The following is a 17,114-nucleotide window of genomic DNA, read 5'->3' as shown; positions in this document are numbered from 1 at the left end:
TGCGTATCCTATCTGTGATTTGGATCCTCTGCTACATTTAACAGGTTCTTTCTTAGCCAGTAGTTTTTCCATAATCCTGTTGACAATCACACAAAACAGCCTCAACCGAAAAACAAGACCTCCTTGGCGAAGTAACGAGGCCCATCTCTTATGGGGAAGAATCTTGTTGCTGCAACCTTGTTGTTTCTCTATTTTTTTTGTGTATATTTGCTTTCCTTTTGATACTTTGAGTGCTTCAAACCAAATGCCACTGACAACAGTCCTTTTAGAAACACAAATAGTATCTTCGGCAGCAGGTTGTGGGGGCAGGGGCGTGGCTGGGCTCAGCTGCAGAGGGAAGTGTGGGAAGTGGCTCAGAGAACAATGCCGGGAAGAGGCTTAATTTGCCTCAGCTTGTTAAAATTGTGTCTCTTCCCGATAAGCAGGAGAAGGGACGAAGGCGCGAAGAAGGTCGGAGCCACAGTCGTGAGACTGTTCCGAGTTAATATTCCCATATTATGTCACTTTTCTCTCTGGATGTGTGTTCGCTCATGTTATTACTGTGAATAGATGAAAGTGATTATAGTACCAAAATGAGTCTACAACATCGACCTAGAAAAAAAATGGGTCACAGCCAGTAGGCGCCGGTTTGATCCAGAAGATCTCACGTTCAAATGCCAGTCGTGTGTTAAGGTGATGGCCGCTGGCTCCACCTGTCCAGACAACACCTCTGAGCATGAGCGGTTTGAAACATCACCCCTCTGCGCACCAGCCTCAATGTGATGCAACTAAACTGCATGATGTCGCCGTCTGCTGAAGCTTCCCTCACCCTCATTAACAGCTGTTGTTAATCATGAACAAAAAAAATAAAAAATCAACTCAGCTCGCCTTTGTGAAGGTCTGCTATGAAACCAGACACAGAAAGACTCACACAACTCTGTACAGAACACCACAGCTTGGGCAGTAGCCTTAGTGTATTGATAATGAATGCTCTATGAATCATTGCATGAGTAAAAAAATACAAATGAGAGAGATGCTTACATCAAAGACATGTACACTCAGTTGAGTCTTCAGATTAACACAAAATACATACAATACTGCAGGAGGGTTGTTTTTTTATGCCTTTTTTTTTTTTTTTTTTTTACATATTACGTTGGGCAACATTCCTCTATTACATGTTGATTTTCATCCACTCACAGATATAATCATATTCATTCAAAGGCCTAGTATTATAGATCAGAACCTATAAAGAGTTTAAATCTTATTAAACCATACTTTATATTAGTCACAGCAGGATTAATATTAGTTAAATAAAAACTAAAACACCCTGACAGTCTACCAAAACTGTATCATCCAGGAAAACATCTTGAAATAATGAACTCAAACCATCTGTTTTTGTATACATTCAATCAAAATCAAGGCATTTACACATCTAGTATTACACTGGCCTTGATGATGAGCTGCTGCTGGAGTTGTAATGCACACGCCATGTACAGTGTTCATGTCACACACAGTGATACAAACAACAAAACATAGAAATCTCAGTCTTGGATGTCAAAGAGTTAATCCGCTGCTTGTTAAAGGAAAAGCAAACCAAGACGCTGTACAGGAAATATCTGAACAGCTACGAGTAACCCTTTGAGTTGTATACACAGAAGCAACTGTACAAATCGTACAGTAACAATCTTGAAAACGAAGCACTTTTAAACTTTTAGAATTATAATATCTTTATCGACACATTTCTATACAGATATTTTGATTATCTTTAAAGCGGCCTCTCTTTTTCAGCCACTGTAAAGTCTGTATTATTACATTATTTATGCAGCGAACGACCGGCTGTGTTGAACAGAATATGCACTCTGACTTTAAAAGTGTCATTTGTTGTCAGTAAAGTTAAGAAGTGTGGATGTGTTTAGTGTCAACGTTGTTGGCCTGTGATGCTCAGATAACTTGTTTGAGGCCGAAGGCAAACTACCATTCTGAACCGAGTGGATAATTAAGTTGATTATTGACTGCATGATGAAATATGAATCGTACCAGCTGGTATACAGTGCAATACATTCCTATTGGATCCAAACGCAGAGGCATCTGGATGTAACGTCGTGTTCTGTTACGTAGAAAGTGTCAGGAAAATTTCTCTTTTTGTTTTGGTTAAATCCTTCTAGCAGACTTAATGTGTTGTTACTTGCTGTTACCAGTTACACACGCACACGCACACACACGCACACACACACACACACACACGTTCAACAGTCCTGCAGAAGGTACAGGACAGTATGAGGGCAAAGCGGCACGTTCTTTCTTTCACAAAAACACACACACACACACACACACTTTTACCACACCACATTTATGACACTGCTCTCCTCGAGGTGCTGTAGCTCAAGCTGGCGCCGCCGCTCTTGTGCGAGATCTTGAGTGTTGTGGCAACCGGCGTCATGGCAACAGGGAAGCTGGGTGCGGCGGATGCTGCAAAACCGATCGCCGCGGCGCCGGGGAAGGAGGAGGCCGGTTCATTTGGGCATCCGTACTGGAGCAAGATATCGACACACTCCTGGCAGCCGGCGCCGCGAGCCAGAACCAGAGCGGTCTGCCCCTGAGCGTCCCGGTGCCGAACATCACAGCCATACTGAAGAGAGTTAAAAAAAAATGGGGATAAATCAGTAGATTAGATTACGTAATATTCTACAATATAAAGACGTTTTATCATGTGGAATTAATTGCAACTTGAATGGCCTGTCTTAAATTATCCAACAAAGTGTGACTCTGAGCTTTAGAGCCATTCACACTTATAGATCACCTTGACTGGTCTGCTGAGTCATCTGTTTTAAAATGTTTTGTTTTTTGCTGAATTAAATTACTTAGAGGTTCATCAAGGGTAACAATGACTATCTTGCCAGTTTTGCATAGCTCCACATTATATTTTACACTCACACCATGTCGATATTTCGTTCCTTCGCTGCAACATGATCTCTCTCTTCCTTCTTTGGTGATATAAATCAGACGAGCGCCACAGAGGTGTTATTGACACAGAGGGAGGGAAACTCACCCAAACAAGAAGCTGCGTCATCACCACATCAGCCTGCTGACAGGCAGCGTGCAGGGCAGAGCCGGGCAGACGCAGCACTAAGAGTGACCTGCAGGAGAGCGCCAGGCTGAGAGGGGCATTGATGTCCTCCTTAGTGCAGTGGGCCAAAAGAAGCAGCAGCTTGGGAAGGTTGTGCTCCATCACTGCCAGAAGAAGACGGCCAGATAGCGTGATGTCTGGGCCCTCGCCAGGAGAGGGAGGAGGCAACGGCGCCACAAACAGTTTCTGCTCATATTTGGCTCTTATCCACGACTCCCGTTCCTCACTGAACACGCAAAGAAAGAAATTATTGGGAATATTCAGTTTGAGCTTCTTGTCTTCCTCCAGTTCAAGAATGACCATTGAATTGAAATGGTACAGAACACAACATTTCTAAGTATGCAGCTCATACCTAAATACTGTACAATATTGAACTAAAGCAACGCTGATGTCACATCACTAATGTCACATCTCATGACATTTAGGCCTTTACCGTGTAGCATCGGGTGCTGGTTTACGGCTGCCCAGCGTGCGAGCCTCCCATATGCTGTTGACCATGTAGTTGCCGATGGCACTGAGAACCAGCGTGAGCTCTCGTGGCAGATCATCGAGGTCTAGCGAGCGAACGCGAGACAGGTGGGTCCCCAAGTTCCTATGGATCCCCGAACACTCGATGCATATGAGAGCGCCCAGGTTCAGGCTGGCCCAGGTTGGATCTTGAAAAAGAAGGAAACACGCACTTGTTTGAAACTGAACTATGTGCTTACTTGATGACAGATATCCTCCATTTTCTTTTGCTATGAGTCGTTCAAATGTGCCCGTTGGGCAAAGTCATGCCACGAAAGTGACTGAAGTTGTGTGAAAATCTCTTGCAGAGGTTTTAAAGTGGAGGTGTTTAATCTGTGGCCAACGTGTCAAACATTACGATCCCCTAGTATTGTAACGTTGCAGTGTTTCTTGCATGTAAACTACTTCTACTTCCATTTTGTCTTTTGTCTTTCAGTATGCTTTTTGATTTTTACAACATCACAGCTAAAAATGAACAACTGTCTTTTAAAATACAAAATATTAAATATATTCATGTAGTCTTCTTTGGACAGTAGAAATTCAGACACGGACACGATCATGTACAAAGAGGAGAACAAGTAATATTGTGTGTCACCAACTTGGAGCATCACAGTCAACACAGAAGTTGTTGCCCTTTGCGTTGCGGATCGCCTGCAGAACCACTGCATCGCTCTGGCTGTTCTTGCGGGTCTGTGGAAAAGACACAGTACATGTTTAAAATGAGAAAAACAGCAGCAGACCTAACCCCCTGTAACATGAGCTCAGATGAGCACTCTCATCAATAATAACAATGATTGTAAGTCCTAGATCTCCAACTGAGAAAGCAGCGGTAGATGGCGGTAATCATTATTATGACCATTTAAAGCTGTAAAAGTATTGGTTTTGGCCTCTGATGAAATTATTGTAATATAAATAAATGTATCACAGGATTTAACTAATTATTCAGTATCATGGCAGCCATTATCATTTTTGGAGATGATTAAACAATTTCCACACCAAGAAGTACTTCCAACTCAAGAACAGAAACCAGCGCAGCCCGCTAGTGGGCAACAGTGTTAGTTTGTCACACACGTCTGAAGAAGGGCTGGGTTTTGATAATACTCAAACTATCTGCCAGCATGCCTTTAAAGAGTACGATCAGTCAGAGTATCTAGCTTCTCCTGAGAGGAAACATATTTTATCTAGAAGTCTGAGGGTGCAAATTAACAGCACACAAAATGATTATACAGCCCTTCAAATGTACTTCCAAGTGCGGATAATATCTCTTTTAATGTAATATACTATACATGTTTGGAACAGCTGAGCCTCGCTATTCTGTGTGTGAGCATCTGCCCAACAAAAGCCGAAAGAATTGTTTTGTAGACTTGCAATAACAGCTGATCTGAGCAAACGGAAAGACACCATTTCATGCTAAAGGGATACCAGTATGGCCCTACAGCCCCTGATCTGCATCTATACAACCTCAAGTTTGACTCCGCCCTCCTTGCTACAAGCAGAAACATTTGAGGCCATGAAATACACTACACTAATAAAAAGATAACAAAATGGCATTGCAGCTGCATTTGCACATCTGCATGAAACATAAGATGTGCAAAAAAAGAAAAATTATATATATATATATATATATATATATATATATATATATATATATATATATATATATATATATATATATATATATATATATGCTATTTGTCAAGTCAATTATTCAATTCAATTCAATTATTGCCGCCTTTTGTTCATTCTTGCCTTATTTTTGCTGCTCTCACAGAGCTGCAGGCTGGCCAGGATCTGGCTCTCAATGGCTTGGACCCAGGAGTCCCTCTCCTCCACACTCTGGGCTTCAAAGTGCCACGTCTGGCCGGTGCTCGACACGATGAGGAAGTCAAAGTTATCCTCATCTGACACACAAATGTAGATATTCCGTTAATATTCTGTTAACATCATGTGCTACAAATAGCGTTTGAGTTTGAAAAAAATCTGTGCAGTTAGGCATCCATGTCTGACCACAACTAAGCAAGTTAGTGAACAGTTGAAATACTAAAATGTACATGTATATATAGGATTTAATGTCTCTTCCTAATGTGGCAAGATAGCCCAAGCAGACAGATCGACATGTGTAGAAAGTCAGAGTTAAAAAGATGACAGATCAACATTACCTGTCTTGCTTACGTTTCTTAAGCTACCAAAGCTTTTAAGTTTCCACATTTTGCGCTTGGCTGCACAAGAAGATAGAAAAAGACAGAAAAGTAAACGAGAAAGAGAGGAAATATACATGTTACATGTATTTATAAAATGTGTAGGTTATCAATTATTACTATCACTTTTGGCATGTTGAATATTCTTGAATATTTAACATCATATTAAGATTGATTTTGATCAGCGTATGATCTTTTTTATTGCTGAGGACATGCAAAATACTGAGTATAAAAAAAACATCAGGAGTTTATGGCGTTTACCATCTGCTTGCCCAATGTTTGCATCTCCTTTCTGGTTCATGCTCTTCTTTCTGCGATGCTTCTTCCTGTCTGTCACCGGGGATGAGGAACCTACGTCTTTGGTGGAGGATGAGCTGGACACACCTTCGACTGCAGAGTCTGGCAACCAGATCACACAGAAACATACCAAATTACATTTATCTGGTACAAAGCATGCATGTTTTTCAAGCTGAATATATTCACATATGAAGGTCTTTAACTGACCAACACTTTGAGCGTGGTTGGAGAGTGTAGAAGCACATCGCTGCACGCCTCTGCTCCTCAGAAACAGCGTCCCGCCCAGCCCTTCCATTTCCTCCACTTGCAGGAAGCTGCTGCCGCTTACAGGGACTAAAGAGATGACAGCAAGCATACACTCAATTATAACAGAATTTACACAAACATCTAATGCAAAGCAGAGCTACGGAAAAATATATAAAGCATTACTGATTCTGTGTGAGCTGCAGCTACTGAAGAAGTTCTGAGGTCTTTCACACCTTCAACAACTTCCCGCTCTCTGGGACAGAAGCTAGACCCCTAATCACAAAGAAAGTCTAAAAATCCAAATAACTGTGGATTATTTTTTAACCATAGCTGTTCATTGCTCTTGAGGGTCGTCAGCATGAGCAATCATATTGTTATAATTCCTCCGCTGGTTACAAAAGAGCAATCAGATTGTATTTCTGCATATGCATAAGAATTTGTTAAATCTTTGACCTGGGTTGACACCCTCAGGTCCTGGCGAGTCTTTAACCCGCCCGTTGAGCCCCACTGGAAGGCCGCAAGCAGGTACAGCACGAGGCGGTCGCTTTCCTGGCACCTTCACCGTCACTCGCAGCAAGTCCATCTCCTTGCCGGGTGCATTCAGCATGTAGTCCTGCCGCACATCAGCCATTCCACATTAGCCACTATCCACCAGTGATGCCTCTCAGCAGCATAATGCTTCACACACCAACTCACATTGACACTGGAGTGATAGGACAGAATGCCATCGTTGGACAGTGTGACATACTTCTTCTTCCACTCTTTGTTGAGCGAGTGCCCGCTGCGCTTTAGCAAGATGCCCTGATGGAGGTGACAAAACCAAAGATTGAGAAATTGTTGCAAATGTCTTCTTCTAGCACATTTCAGCAGCATAGTGACTGCAGGCAGACAAAAGCACACACTGTCCTATTGATAAGGCCAATTTGACAGCTGAGAGGACTTCATCACTCCACATGGTGAAACTGCTTTCACACATTTGATTTGAAGTGACTCCTGGTGTCCTCTGCAGAGGGTCATTTGATACATCATATTTGTTTCTGCATCAAGTGCATATCAGTGTCCCACCTGTTTGATGGGAATGAAGCGTCCACTGCCCAGATCTCCCTTACAGTCGGCACTCCTTCTGTTTGAGTCACTGCCTCTCCGGCCCTGGACAAAGTACAAGAGAACCATTGGAGACCAGAATTGGTTGAAGAATATAATTCAAAGCTCATGCATTATGGAGATTTTTCACATGAATTGCTCCTCATGTCATTTCAAAACCAGAAAAAGTTGAAATGAGAGTTTCTACGGACTTTAAAATCTAGATTTTAAATGTAAGCAAGATCGTATGAACTACGCTGAGCTGCACTAATCATTATTTTTATATAAACAATGGCTAAAATAATTACTCATAAAGTGAAAAAGGTGATAGTGATAGGTGATCTTGAATTAGTTTTCCAATTTGCAATTTGACAATTGTGTTTTGAAAAAAGGTTTAGTCTTCAAACTTCATAATGTCAAAGAGAACGCAATGTATGTAGGGTGATGAGTACATTGTTCTTCAGCCATCTTTTCTCAGGTGAAAATATGTATTGCTGAAAATGGAAATTGTATAAAAAGCAACAGGTTGCATAAGCTTGACCGCTTGGGCAAGTTAACAAATTTAAATCACCGCAAATCTGGAGGTGCGTCTCCGGGTGGCACTGCGGATCGACCCAGGCGTGGCACCGTCATGCTTTTCCCCTCTCACTGTTTTACCGAGTTCTTTATGACTGATCACAGGAGTTGAGGGAAGTGATGAAGAGTAATCACTGCTCTGACCACCGTTACTGGCCTAAAGAGAGGAGATAGCGAGAGCAGGAGCGGTTTGGGGCCAAGAAATAATAATTAAGCAGAATAGGGAAAAAAATTGAGTTTGTTACAACAACTTGCTGACTGCGAGAGTAAAAAATGCAAACACTCAATTAGAAAAGGCACATATAAATGGAACAACTTTGTTGTTGGCAACAGATGGTCTGTAACAGTGTTACCTGTCCTGGAAAGACCCCCGACACTGGGGTGGAGCCTCCAGAGTGACTGGGAGAGTTTGGGAGAGATTTACAGGAAGCCAGAAGAGCGGCTTGCTTCTTGGCTGCCATGATCTTCTGAGCAGCTGTGGAACAACAAGTTTTAGCGTTAGCCCTAAAAAAAAAGTACACATAACCATGATATGTGTGCCTCCTATGCAGCATCCCCTCGATGCTCTGATCTGTACACACACCGTCAGTGAAGACTCGGTTCACATTGAGGCCGTACGTCGCACAGGTTTCATAATATGTGCAGCGCCGCACGTCTGAGCAGAGCTGTCTGGCCCTGGCATCATCTATTACTCTGGGGTTGGTGCTGCTGATCTTATCTATAAAAACAAATCACAAATACAAGTTCAGCTCTGCAAACATTTGGATAAAAGCTCATGTTGGGTGCGAATGTCTCACCCTGGGTACCGACTACTATGAAAGGTATCTCAGAAACGGGCCGGTGGGCGGCTAGCTGGTGGTAGATTCTGTAAACTTCCTGGAAGCTGGCCTCATTTTCCAAACTGAAGACCAAGATAACTGCATCCAACCAAGTTGCAAGCTAAAGAGAAGGGAGGAGCAGAAGAAAAGCACTCAAAATACACAGGAGCTAGATAGCAAGGACTAAATTATATTTAGTTTAATTAGTTGTCCACATTAACCAAGTTCAAACCCACTTGAGCACCCGGGAGTTCTGTCTCCTCTCTGATTATCAACAGGTGGCTCTGTCCATCAACTAGGACGTCCTTAATGTATTGGCGCCCTGCAAATACACAGAAGGAATAAACACTTTGACTTGGCTATAGTTTGTTGGCTTACAGCAAGAAAAGCACATGCTTAACTAATAACACTATGCCACTATGGCACACTATGATAATCTAAGTCAAATGTATGAATGCTCCATTCTATTATCCGAACCGCTTATCCTATTTAGGGTCACGGGGCTCTGGAGCTTTTCTATTGTCATTTGTGTGCTGACATTGTCCCAGAAAAACACAGATAAAGGTTGTAGATGAGGACATGATAAATCAACCTTCGGCATTCTCCAGCTGCAGGTAACTTCCTGTCAAGTGTCTGTGGACCAGAGCGGACTTCCCACTGCACAGACCTCCCAAAACACCCTGGAGAGCACAACCACACAGATAGAGGGAGAGAATGTCTTCATTTAGATTGAAATCGGACTCATGAGTTTGTAAAAGATATGTCCTGATGCTTACCAGGTGAAGCTCTTGTACAGTTTGGTTCATGGTCCATTCTTGACTGCTGGTGCACGCAGCTGAAAAAAAGAAAACCACGTGATAAAAAGGGGAGACGAGATTCATTAACACAAAGTAAAACATGTATTGTCTTTGTGCTAAGCCAGGCTGAAAAACTCAACACATTAATGTCTATACTGAACCGTTGGCCTTCTCATCTGACTGTGAGCAAGACAAATAACTTTTGTAAAAGTAAAAATACATTTTAAAATTGTTAGACTTCTTAGAGAAGTATATCAGGGTCTTCCATGGTGCAAACTTGAAATTAAGATGATTAGCCTCCTTTATGATCAAAATATACTTCCACATTTTCTTATTCTTACGTTATATGTTGTTAGCATCCAATCTAGTCACCAACACATCCATGAGTCACCTGAGTTTTGTCATAAAGTCATACAAATTTGTGAAGCTTCACAAAGAGGAGCATATCTCTGGTTACTAGTTAAACAAATCATAACTAACCATGGCCTCTGCCTGCTACGCTAAACAAGAACTAGACCTTTTGTTGTTTTTGTCTTTTGACAACAATAAAAAATATTTGTTAAAAAAAAAAAATTTTTGTAATTGAACTAAGTTGAAGTTGGTAGTACTGGACAAGTTAGAAGTTATACAAGTATATTTCCATTAAAGGAGTTATTGCTGAGTGCGTGCCAGGATCGGTCTGACTGCCTGTGGACTCAGCCCACTAAGGGGAGTCAGGAAGTCCAAGCCTCCCCGCTGGGCGCAGAGAGGCTGCAGCTCCCACACAGTCACAGTGTGAGCACCAAGAAAATCCAATCAAGTGTACAAATGTGCAAGTCTAAATGAGGCAGGGAACATGCCGGATATTTAAAGTTTACCCAAGCATTGTTTAACATGCCACTTTTTCGCCTTTTTATTATGGTTACCCTGCAAAGCCCCCTCCTAAAAAGCCATGTGTTCGAGCCGGCTGTGGTAAGATACTTAATCTTTTTCCCAGAGTAGTTTCGCCATTTCATGAATTTTATAGAAGTTAGTGTCAACTGAAACAAGACAGAGTATGTCACTTGGTGCTCTGTGGTCACAACCGATTCAAAAAAGACGTTTGAACAGAACTGATTTGCAGCAGAGAGAAGTCAAATAAGATGAGTCTTTACCGTTTATTGTTATTCTCAATGATTGAGTCTGCCAGAGTCTTAATGCTAGAGCAGCAATCTACCTCGTCCAGTATTGATAGATACATTTGATCAGACTGTATAAAGCATCCCATAAAAAAGAGGGAACTGTTATTACATTTTTATTTAGAAGAAAAATAAGTCTTGAAGGCTGAATCTGGGACCAAATTACTTGTTAAGATTCATGTTTTTTCTACTGAAGGATCAATAGTGTGATTTTGGTTACTTATTGTGCAGCTTTATTTTGTATCAGATAAAAATGAAATGTCTCTTTTAGAAATGATGGAAGATAAATGCTGTCAAGTGACTCATCTAGTTACAGAGCACAATTTCCAGGTTGCCGTAGACGCCAGACTCTCCAGAGATAAGCAATCTCAATCTGTCGGTTCATGACAGTCTTTGATTTGCGTCACATGATGATTTAACGTAATCCTTATTAACCAAGATATAAAACAACACTATGGAGACAAAATCTATCAGTTGAACCGTGAAAAGTGTTACGTGTTAAATCCTTGTGAAAACTCAATGCACCTCATTTTATCATGTTTTACTTTTACAAATAGGATGATCAATCACCAATCACAGAACAATACAATAGGCCTGTGTTCATGTTTGTTTACTGATAAGGACTGAGGGTTAATATCAAAAACCTACGTGATGATAAATAGTCCAGAGATTATGGCCTAATATATCCACTTTATCACTTAACTGTGATCATAATGATCCACCAGCTGTGCAGGTTTATTGTGTAGCAGTGATTTAGCAGGAAGTCAGATTTGGTGCTGAAATATTCAAATAAAAATGCCTGATCAGGGGTGTGGAGAGCGAGTTAGTTGCATTTGTTGAGTATATACTGGAGTCATAGTGTGGGAGTCACGGCTATAAAACAACGGTGTTACCCAGCCAGAGGACCAGAGAGAGACGTCTAGGCCACTGACGCCTCAAACATGAGCAAATATTACAGAGACAAGCAAAAATAATGGGTAGCACTTTATAATAACGGCACATTATGAAGCATTGTATAATACTTCATTTACAAATGGTGAATCCATAATTTGTAAAGTGTGCAAAAATGCTTTATAGATGATGAATTATGAAGTATTATAATGAAGTATTTACTTTCATAGCGTCCAGTTATTACAAAGTGTTACCAGAAGATCATTGAAACGATTCTAAAAAAAAAATATGTCTTTCATGAAATTATGTAAAACACGTTCCACTATACGTGAGAAAACATGTTTTACATTTCAAAGGTTTAAATTCATTCAATAAATTGCTACAGATATCGTTTTGAGTGAAGCCCCACTAAATATTATGGTTTGAGTGCGCACACAAACCACAACACACACACACACACACACACACACACACACACACACACACACACACACACACACACACACACACACACACACACACTGATCAGTGAAAGATGAATGACTGCCAGTGTTGACACATCCAAACACACATCCTGTACACACACTCTCTGGATAACACTGTCAAAGTGCTTACAGATGTAAATCAATGCAGAAACCATCATCATCCGACACACCGATACTGTTTAAACGAACACACACACACACACACACACACACACACACACACACACACACACACACACACACACACACACACACACTCTCTCTGAAGCCGTCGGGTCATGCTAAGCTCGGGCGGAGCCCCGTCCTTGGCCGTTTGTCCTCTCTGGGGACGCAGATTCTAACTTTAAACCACAGAGACGACCTCATCCCCCATCTTCGGGCAACCCCCGGACCTCCCCCACCCCCCCCCCCCACCCCTCTGCATCAACAGCGTCACGCCACGGACCGAATAGCATCTCTCACGGCTTGCTGTTGCCATGGAAACTCCATTTTCCAGAAGCCTCCAGCCCGGGTCTCCATACAATAAAACGGTCTCTCATGGATACAGCGACGTGTGTGAGAGGCACAAAGACACAATGTCCCCACTGTCCATGTATGACGCTAAACATATTAAACGATGTGCTTTGACAATCATGACCAATATTTCCTAAAGTAAAATCTATCATTAACACACTGACGTAACGTGCTGAAATGACAGGTTCAACAGGATGTGATGTTGACTCCCAAACACAACATCGATGAATGAATAGGCTCCATTTGAAGGCAGATTAACTCCACGCACACAACAGGAAGTAGCAGGTTCCCGCTCCGCTCTCCTCCGATGAACACAGCTCTGTGTATCCCCAACTTTAATTATTCATGTCCCACTTACTCCCGACAAATTATTCAGAGCTTACTCCGATACCACACTCTCTGTCAAAGATCATTTTCTTTGCATTATATCAATAAAGATTAAAGATTGATGAAGTTGCATCATTCCCTTTATTTCAAATGGAGAGGTCTGCATAATTCATGAAGTGTTTTCGTAGTTTTTGACAAGACTGAACTCATTTGAGTTTCAGGGTTTTGGGAATTTCCCAAAACATCGAGCACATGAGTTTAAGTGCAGAAAACATTTTAACTTCTGGAGTTACAGCGTTTTAACCATTTTCAAAAACAAAAAAATATACAGTGAAACATCTGTTCAAATTTGTTTGTATTACTTTGGCTGCAACATGAATACAGTTACAAATCAAAGTTGTAGCTATAGTGTCCGTGTAGTTATGTGTTTTCCATATGTTCTGACCTTTGCAAAAGTTATATTTAAAGATGCTACTGACCTTCAAGGCATTTAGGACCTTTAGAAATTGATTCAGCTTTAGTCAAGGAAGATGATGAAGTTGACTTTGAGATTTTTATTGTAAATCTCGTGATCATAATAGGGCTGCAACAAGTATTCTCATTATCACATAATCTGGCCATTTGAGGAAATAGTGGAAACTGTACTTTAAACTACATTAACCTTAAATACCTAATACTTGCCACACTGATCTGATCTCAGATGTCATTTTGTTTGCTGCATGGAAGATTCTGTGTTATGTATCAAAAAAGAAGTAACTTAGTATTATTACTAGAATTAATATTCTAACTGAATATATTTTAGTGCTACATCCAATTAAAACCATTTTGCATGACAATAAGCGTGATACATGTATGCTCAACTGATTATTGAATATTGCAACAGTGTGTAATATACAGCAACTACACCCAAATAAATGAAATGCTAAGTTAATGAATGAAGATCATTGCTGAAGTGGGAGCCCATTTGTTTGGTTTAGGTTCACACAACTGTAGAAAGAGCAATAAATGATAATAAATATGTAATCACATATAATGCTCTTGGTAGTGGGTTATTTTCAGTCCAAATAAACACTGATGGGAAATAAAACAACAGATGTGACAGAGATCTTTGCCACTTGTTGTTCTCCTGGTACATGTGACCAACTGCCCTCTCGGTTATGAGCTACCATTATATTCTGATTGGTATGCGCTGCACGGTGGGGCAATCAATAAGAAGAAATGATATAATGTGAACAGAAATGTTGGCATTAAATATCAAGCCTACCTTCCTCCTCACTTGAGCCCCTTTCCACTGCTGGATAGAGCGGAGGAGTGGTGCTGACGCTGGCTGGCACTGCTGTGCTTTTAGTGAAAATGCCACTAATGAACTTGAGCATCTTTCTGTCACGGGGAGGAGCACGCTGGATAGTTCCTCCCTGGCCTTCCTTGCCCTTCTTCAGGTCCTCAGAGAGGGAAGAATGCAGGTCGCTGTTGTCCAGGGTACGACTTGTACCTTTTCTTTGAGACCTGGACACATCGGTGGCAGGCGGTGCAGGCAAGGAGACAGAGACGGTCTTAAATCTCTCCCCCTGAGGGCTGTCCCTGGTCATTATGCCTGAAAAGCCTCCACTGACGGGCGCGCCGGGGCGAATGAGCGTGCCCCTGCCGTCACTGTCGGCCCAGGACGCCCTGTAAGGCCCCAGAGTTGTAGCTGCCATTGAGGGGGACTGGTCCCCGAAGCGGTTATCCCGTCGATCCAAAGTCCTAGCTGAGTGGTACAGGCTTGAATTGGCCTCTCTGAGTTCCCTCCAGCATGCGGTGTTGCCTCCTGCATGTGACCTCATCAGGACTTCAGGACGCTGGCTGACCTGTGGCGGGATGGAAAAAGGGAGGCTGCAACGTGATCGAATGTTCAGGTCTGCTCCATTTTCGCCCTTTAGGAACAGCATGGGAGGCTCTCTGTAGAGCTCCGTCTTTGGGCGCATGGCGTCCGAGCGAGGCCCCTCTCTGCGCACAGCTCCCTCAGAGGTAGTTCCTCCATAGACTTTGACCATCTGCCTCACAGGGGGATGCACAAAAGAAGCGTCTTTGCTTTTACCAACTGATGCCATGTCTTTTTGGTGTCCGTGAGTTTCTCTCCTCTCAGGCTTTCCCCAGTTCTCAATGGGGATGCCATACTTGCCATACTGCACCTGTTCCACTTCTTCTCCCACCGGTGTGTTTTCTTTTTCCCCCACTTGTATACATACAGGTCCTTCATCCTTTTCAGGGGCAGCGCTCACCTCCTCCTCCTCCTCCTTCTTAGGGCTCCCTTCCCCCTCTGGAAGAGCCTCTCTCTGGTTCCCTGTTACATCCTCTGGCACAGCCTCAACCTTCACCAGAGTGAGGGAAATGAGGTAGGTGGTGCGTCTCTGTGGGTTGCCTGCCTTGCTCATTGGGACAGCAGACTTCAGCAAAGTGGCACCTGCTCTCTGACCAAGCCAGACCTGCACACCTCAGTCATGGCAACCAGGACAGGACTGGAGCGGAGGAGGAAAAAAAATAGCTGGGATCAAACACAGACTACTGATCAAACCTTGTGCAGATGAACATGTCTATAATAATATATGTCTATATAATAATCAGGCCTGTGCACTTGACAAGAATCCAAGTTGCCTTTAAAAAACCTCGAATAAAGAAACAAAGAGGCAGTGGGAAAATTTTCAAATTTCCAAAATATATTTTAAAAGATGACCCAGTGGTCAAACAAGTCTAGACTGTTTTTTTTAAATGCCTCCATTAATCCTCTTCATTGCACACCGATACTATTGGTCTCTGCCACTGATTCATTCATACTCCTTACCTGTCTTTGCTTTGCTTTCCTTCCTAAACTCATTTATTGTGTGCAAATTTGACAGCTAGAGACCCAGATAGCTTCAAGGAGATATTTCTTTTCACTGTGTTGATGTCTCAGCCAGATTTCAGACTGGAATTATGCAACAGCTAATACATTTGGTTGATACGTTTCTTGATAGGGACTAAAATGAATACCGGCTGAATAACACCACCATACCAGAGTGTGTGTCTTGGCTTTTGCTCAGATCATACCTTCATTTTTCCGAAGAATATCCATTGCACAGTTTCTTGTAGCTTCGATTTGATGAAGAATTTATCTCATCAGATTACCATTCATATCAAACGGCACATCAAACGACACCGACACACACAAAAAAAAGAGCCCCAGCTGATCAGTCCAAGAAAAAGAAAAAAAAAACAGGTGAAAGGGAACAGGGTGCAAAAAACATCAAAATGGAAATCATTCACTTGTCACGAAGCGTCTGGCAGCTGGAGCCTCCATTCGACAATGTCATGCATAAAATTATGTATGCACGGTGTGAGGGTCACTGGGAGATGCTGAAAAACATCTGTTGTTATGTCTCCAGAATATTTTTAAAAAAAGAGACGAAGCAGCCAGATTAACGCATCCCAAGCAATGCTTCCTTGTGCCCGTATCCCTCCTCTGGAGAGCAGCTACTCTCGGTCACCGCATCCTCTCCTCCAAGTGCCTCATCCAATTAGCAAGTCAATAAAATGTGTCTGTGAGGCAGAGGAAGCCCACCACAGCCCCTCCTCCTTTTTTTTTTCCTCCTCTTATTGCTGCCACAGAGCCTTGCAGCCCCCCCCTGCTAGCCCGCTGTTAGCCTGCCGCACAACCCTGGAAACACTAGATCGAGCTCCGGCAAACAGGCTGGAGATGAGAGGCTCGCAGTGAGGTGGTGGTGGCGGTCCTTGCCAACGTGTAGATTTTGTATCTGTACCGACACAACAAAAGAGACACAGGAGGGAGAGAGAAAAATCCTCAACTCTGCTCCTGCCAAAGCATCTGCTCCGTCTCTAGCTCCGTCTCTCCTCTTCCAAAGCAATTTATGGGCAGCTCCTGCCTCCTCTTTCCCTGCCTCACTGTCTGTCCCCTCTGAGCGAGGAAGCGGTGATGCACACGATGAAGCTGGGTGTCTGTGGATCATTGCAGTAGGGAATAAAATATTAAAAAGAGAATACAAATGTTTCGGAAGCGAAGCTGATTGAAGTGGCATGTAATTAAATGACATGGACAGAAAACTGAAGATACTTATTTGGGTTTGCAGGTGATGATGC

General features: G+C 42.4%; 1 protein-coding gene across 1 annotated transcript; it reads right to left on the bottom strand.

Annotated features, from left to right (window-relative positions):
* Positions 1 to 919: 919 nt before the first annotated feature.
* LOC137796438 (arf-GAP with GTPase, ANK repeat and PH domain-containing protein 1-like) lies at positions 920 to 16,895 on the bottom strand. The gene is made up of 20 exons (XM_068594370.1): positions 16,068 to 16,895; positions 14,266 to 15,499; positions 9,608 to 9,666; positions 9,424 to 9,511; positions 9,068 to 9,153; positions 8,811 to 8,952; positions 8,597 to 8,731; positions 8,367 to 8,488; positions 8,009 to 8,170; positions 7,420 to 7,503; positions 7,051 to 7,155; positions 6,808 to 6,967; positions 6,316 to 6,441; positions 6,073 to 6,210; positions 5,773 to 5,832; positions 5,363 to 5,514; positions 4,213 to 4,303; positions 3,540 to 3,762; positions 3,029 to 3,332; positions 920 to 2,608 (listed from the first exon to the last, which is right to left on the bottom strand). The coding sequence occupies exons 2-20, from the start codon at positions 15,413 to 15,415 to the stop codon at positions 2,330 to 2,332; spliced, it is 3,666 nt and encodes a 1,221-aa protein (XP_068450471.1). The 5' UTR covers positions 15,416 to 15,499; positions 16,068 to 16,895; the 3' UTR covers positions 920 to 2,329.
* Between the last annotated feature and the right edge of the window lie 219 nt (positions 16,896 to 17,114).

Source organism: Clinocottus analis, unplaced genomic scaffold (genome assembly GCF_023055335.1).
Source record: "Clinocottus analis isolate CAN_PGR_092001 unplaced genomic scaffold, fCliAna1.0.p SCAF_3, whole genome shotgun sequence".
NCBI classification, from domain to species: Eukaryota; Metazoa; Chordata; class Actinopteri; order Perciformes; family Cottidae; genus Clinocottus; species Clinocottus analis.
This window is presented reverse-complemented; position numbering and strand designations above follow the sequence as displayed.

Bases quoted from the DNA above. Each gene is read 5' to 3' on its own strand.
- LOC137796438 (XM_068594370.1), bottom strand. From the start codon at position 15,415: ATGAGCAAGGCAGGCAACCCACAGAGACGCACCACCTACCTCATTTCC. The intron at 8,953-9,067 runs GTGGGTTTGAAC...CCTTCTCTTTAG, and splicing joins CAGAACTCCCGGGTGCTCAA to CTTGCAACTTGGTTGGATGC. The intron at 4,304-5,362 runs GCAAGAATGAAC...TCTTTTCCACAG, and splicing joins GTGAGAGCAGCAAAAATAAG to ACCCGCAAGAACAGCCAGAG.